This window comes from Centruroides sculpturatus, unplaced genomic scaffold (assembly GCF_000671375.1).
Source record: "Centruroides sculpturatus isolate CEXI.00-Female unplaced genomic scaffold, Cexi_2.0 scaffold844, whole genome shotgun sequence".
NCBI classification, from domain to species: domain Eukaryota; kingdom Metazoa; phylum Arthropoda; class Arachnida; order Scorpiones; family Buthidae; genus Centruroides; species Centruroides sculpturatus.
In genome coordinates, this window is record NW_019385027.1 from 258,303 (window position 1) to 264,326 (window position 6,024).

Consider the following 6,024-nt stretch of genomic DNA (forward strand, 5'->3'; position numbering starts at 1 on the left):
CTAAGTGAATATTGAGAAGTATGTGAGTGCTCTCTTTCACAAAAACTGAGAATATAAAGTAATTTATTCAATATTTTTCTTTTGCATTGTATTATCTCCACTCTGAACTTTTATACTGAAAGGCAATGGTCTTTGGTAGGGATTAATTATAGATAATTCATATATAAACAGTGTTTACACAATTTATCTAAAAGTAACTTCAACTTGTCTCACTGATGATTAAAGATAAATAAATTTCAGAATGGATCAAGGAAATTTCAATGTTTTAAAGATCTTCACTAAAAAAAAAAAATAATTGTAGACAATTTATAGAAAATCGAATCATTCATTTTACCGCCAATAAAACGTGTCAATTACAATCCAAAATAGCATATGAATTAGCATTTAAATAGCCTTAAATTTCGAATTTAAAAAAAAAAAAAAAAAATTAAATCGAATTTATACACGTTTAATAATTTTTAAAAACTTTATATTCGAAAATATTCCACGTAAGTAAATAAAATTATTTTCGTCATCATTCACTAAATAAAACATTATTAAATTTTCAAAAATAAGATAAATCACCTTTTTCTTACGAAGACAACTTCGCATTTTCGACCTCTAGCGGCCACAGCTGTTATTTAATCTCGTCGCCATATCGGTCCGATTTAAAAAAAGAAAACAACAACAAAAAAAATTTCTCATCAGCTGATCGATAATCTCGATCCTGGCGGATTTTAACGCGAAATAAATGGCATTTAGTCCATTACAATAGCATTTTAGGAATCGAAAAATTTACTTTTTTATACGTAAAATGGGCGATGAAGACGACAAAGTACCTCTATTAAAACAAACATTCCACGATTTCGATAATAATTTCGATCAATTAGAGAATATATCTTGTTCTGTTGGAAATTTCTATACTCATTGTGATGATAGAAATCAAAAGGGATCTAAAACTCTAGTTTCGGTCTTTGTTGTTGTTTTTGATATTAGAGCAGGTATGTTAGAACCAATCATTCGTATTTATTATCATTAATCATTATGTAAAACTTATAAACAACAAAAGAAATCTTATTATTGTACTGTACATTCAAATATTTGTCAAAAAAAATCCACATTATGTAATTACTTATTTAAAACTTGATTTTACAAATCTGTCTCAGTTTTTGCTTAATTAATTAATTAATATATAAATTATATATATAATAACACTCAAAAATGAGTGTAAAAGTCACTGTTTTATTAAATTTTCCTGATTTCAGTTTTCTGAGTAATTTGTTTGTCTTTTCGTTTTGCTTCCGATGCTAAATCTCTTCCCGGCGGGGACGGATTTATTTATCGGGCACTCGAAATTGTGGAGGTTTCAATAGCGACTAATGCAAATAAAAATTAAATCTTGTAAATTAAAAAAGTACGGTGTAAAGATTGAAATTTATTTGGAATGCACGGTAGGATGTATGATAATTATATATATATATATATATATTTCTTTTGCATTCTATATCGTTTACACTTTCTCTTATTTTTTAATTTTATTTTTATTTTCTTTGTTTAGAGGCCCTGGGAACATGTCAGGGATGCCTGCCCACAAATCCAACCCTGATTCCAAAGTATTATGCGTTATTATTTTGCTTTCAGTGTTATCAATAATATATTGATAACACTGAATGCATTAATTAATAAATTATTTGTTTTATATCCTGCAAACTTGTTTGTATTGATTAGTCATCGTATGGTTATAGTGTAAAGCTAATAACATGATAGGAAAAACAAGCAAAAAATTTTGCAAATTCATTTATTTACAATTTGTTCAAATATCTAAATTTTTAAAGTAAGAATATTAATCTAAATCTATACTAAAATCTCATTTCTATGTTCAATGTTTTTATTGTAAATAATTTTTTATTTTAAAAAATTATTATTATTATTATATTAATTAGTTTTTTTAAACGCATCCAAGATTTTTAGTTTTATCCAGTCTATTTTGTTTTAGTTGGAAAATGTTCATTTATGAATGAAAGAATTTTTATGTGTATGATTATTGATTTTGTTCAAGTTTCTATATAATTTATATTTGAATCAATAAAATATGATTAAAGGAATAGCTTAGTATAAGTTGAATGAACTTTAATTCATTCAAAATTTATTAAATTTTCTTTTAATTTTATTAAGTAAGAATTTTGATAAAATTTATATTAATATATCTATAATCATTTGAATTAATTAATATGGAACAATTCTGTTTAAGAATCCATTATATTGTTTAATTATTTAATTATTAGTTAAAAACAGTTTATACGTAGTGTTGACACGATTGTGATTTTATAAATTATTAACTGATCACAGGTCATTATGGTAGTGCATCTAAATAGAATGACTACTATTTTATAGTTAAACTAAACCAATGTATTACTTAATAAGACATTGATGTTACAAAATGCAATGTATGTTGACAATTAACTTAAAGATTCTTAAGATTTCATTGTAACAAATAGAAATGCTTCATGCTTTCAACAATCTAAAAGAGAACAAGAAGCAATCAAGTAGAAACGCTTCATTTAACAAAGAACTTTCATTTTATGAAATTTAAAGATCATCGAAAAATATTTTGAATCTTGCATTTATTATCTTAACAATATATTTTATATAAAAGCATAAAAACTCAAAATTTTATAACTAACATTACAGAAGAACTGTTTTTTGGTATTGAAAATTAACATCAAAAGACTGTTATTCTGTAATTTAATTTTATATAAAAATATTAGAATTTATCATTTTATTGAAATTTTTAATAGGATCATGTAAAGCATGTTAAAACATTTTTTAAAAATATTCTGTAAAAATAATTTTAACAAATTTTATAATAACCATAATTAATTAATTAATTAAAATATAAATAATTATTGATATTTGTAAATGAAATATATAAAAATAATTCATTTAAGCCAATTTGTTCCTTCATGCAAGAATTATAATCTTATCAAGCAAATGCTTAAGAACTGTTAATGAACAGAAAAGTATAAATAAAAATAATTGATAGATAAAGTTATCACCAGATAGAAATATTTACAATAGAATTCTGATAATTTTTAATTTTATTACAATTAGTGTGATGCATTATTATATTAGTGTGTATAACACACTATGCACAATACGTAAATGTGTAAACTGAATGTTTCAGGATAAAATTAATTAGAAATTTTCTTATAATTTTTGGTTTAGGGAATTTTTGTGAATGTTATTTTATTACTGGAAAATTATAGATTTAGTAGTATACAATAGCAAAAATATTCTAAATTTAATGGTTATAATATTATATATAACTTTATAAGTTACATAATGAAATTCTTTATAATTAAGAAATTGTGTGCATCAGCTAATTTGTAAATAAATGAATTTGTAAAAATAGAAATGGTTTCATTAAGTATTGCATTGTAATGGAAAAAAGACCAACGATATATTACTTATAATGTGCGATTTGTGAAATTTCTAGAGAGGGGGATAATTATTTACTATAGTATCTCATTTTACTATTAGGGGCAGGTGGCACAAAGATTATGGTAATAGTTCTACTGCAGTGAGCAAAGAATTTCAGGTAGCCTACATTTATTGTAACTATTTTTTGGATCTCTTTGAAACATGCACGTTTTAAAGTTATTCAAAAATAGTTACAAAACATGCAAAATTTTTTGAAGAAAGAACTGTCTTTAAGTAAAGAATTATGCATGTTTCATGGATAGCTGCATTCAATTTGTCCAGCTGGCCACAGTACATATTTGAATTGATTATTCTGTTCTTTGGAAGCAGCTTGTAGAATACAATACCCTTCAAGTCTCACCAAATTGAAAGCCTGATGTTGTTTGTTAAGCCCTGGCTTTGAAATGGTTTGGGACGGTTTGCAATGCAGCCGTTTCCATCTTTCAGTTGACATCAAACACACAAACACAACTATTTTGTTTTTTGTTTTTTTTTTAATTGAACTGTTAATTTCAAATGGTAATGTGCTTTCAAAATTAGAACTGAAGTTGGTTGCTTTTATAATGTCTACTACCATCTATCAAAAAAAATCATATAGACTTATCGGTTAACATTAACAAGGCCATGCATGGGAAAGAGTTTTAGGGTTTGATTCCTCCCATTTGATAATTTAAACAAAAAAAAAAAAAATTAATGTTTAATGAACAAAATTTTTATATTTGATATGCTAAAAGCAACTTTTAAAACAAATTTTCTAAAAGTTTATTTAGAAAAATAAAAATAAATAATACATTATTAAAAAATTTACCAGGAATATTTTGGAAGAAGTTGTTAATAAAGTTATTTTTTTAGGTAATATTTTAGAATGGGCTCTACCAAATGATTATAATCTTTCTGGAATTGAATTCAAAGCAATGACAAGTGGTTCCCACAAAGTACAGACTGATTTTGTGTAAGTACTTTTAATAAATTAATTGTTCTTATAAATATAAGTTCATATTAATTTTTTAAATTAATTTTTAGAACAAATATATGTAACAATTAAAAAATTCAGTATTATGTTGAGTGTTGATATGATACATTAATCTGAAAATAAATATATTTAATGTATTGGAATAACTATATTTTATGATATTGTATTAATATGTATCGAGTTTGCTATTTCACTTAAAAAATTTCAATGAAATATTTTATTAATTATTTTTTTAAAAAGCAACTGAAAACTGATTTTACAGAAAAAAATAATTTACCAAAAAGCTTTTTTGTAAATTTAGAGAGACAGTAAACAGAGTTATCCAGCTCCTAAAATGAAGCACATTTAGTGCCTTACATCTTGATAACCATTACATTAATTTATTAAGGTATAATAGTTAATCATGTCAGTTTTCCTGAACAGGCACATGTAACATGCAGAGATGATATCATTGCAGGGGCTCTTTATTTTCTTTAAGTTATAAATCATTTTTAATAATGATCTTTCTATCATTGTGAAGTTTTCTGTAGATTTAAGATATTATGTTGTAAATTTTTAAAGTTAGAACGTTTTATTTTGTTTTACATCATATATGTTTATTTTACTACTGAAAATGTAAAAATTTATCATTCATTTCATTTTAATATTTTTTTATGATTTATTTTGTGACTATTGAAAACACTTTAAACTAAACATTTTATACACAATATAACAAAAATAAGAATAGTCTTGTAACTTGTAATTGTAATGTGTAATTTAATACTATCTTATATTTAAACTTATTACATTGTATGTGGAGGCCATTTATGTAAATTATAGTGACTACAGTCGACCCCCCCCATAACACTGTTGATTATTCCGTTTTATATGAATTCCATGTTGTACGAGTCACTTAGATTNTGAAAACTGATTTTACAGAAAAAAATAATTTACCAAAAAGCTTTTTTGTAAATTTAGAGAGACAGTAAACAGAGTTATCCAGCTCCTAAAATGAAGCACATTTAGTGCCTTACATCTTGATAACCATTACATTAATTTATTAAGGTATAATAGTTAATCATGTCAGTTTTCCTGAACAGGCACATGTAACATGCAGAGATGATATCATTGCAGGGGCTCTTTATTTTCTTTAAGTTATAAATCATTTTTAATAATGATCTTTCTATCATTGTGAAGTTTTCTGTAGATTTAAGATATTATGTTGTAAATTTTTAAAGTTAGAACGTTTTATTTTGTTTTACATCATATATGTTTATTTTACTACTGAAAATGTAAAAATTTATCATTCATTTCATTTTAATATTTTTTTATGATTTATTTTGTGACTATTGAAAACACTTTAAACTAAACATTTTATACACAATATAACAAAAATAAGAATAGTCTTGTAACTTGTAATTGTAATGTGTAATTTAATACTATCTTATATTTAAACTTATTACATTGTATGTGGAGGCCATTTATGTAAATTATAGTGACTACAGTCGACCCCCCCCATAACACTGTTGATTATTCCGTTTTATATGAATTCCATGTTGTACGAGTCACTTAGATTTTACAAATACGTGAGCCGTTCACAGCCCGGCACACGT

At 24.6% G+C, this 6,024-nt stretch overlaps 1 protein-coding gene across 1 annotated transcript in view; it reads left to right on the forward strand.

Moving 5' to 3' along the window:
• The first annotated feature begins 627 nt into the window (after positions 1-627).
• The window catches only part of LOC111633631 (protein LCHN-like), a 23,221-nt gene continuing 17,824 nt past the window's right edge, over positions 628-6,024 (forward strand). Inside the window, exons 1-2 of the mRNA XM_023378243.1 lie at positions 628-980; positions 4,312-4,411. Coding sequence (XP_023234011.1) covers positions 794-980; positions 4,312-4,411 — 287 coding nt within the window. The 5' untranslated portion in view covers positions 628-793. The remainder of the gene's footprint in view (positions 981-4,311; positions 4,412-6,024) is intronic.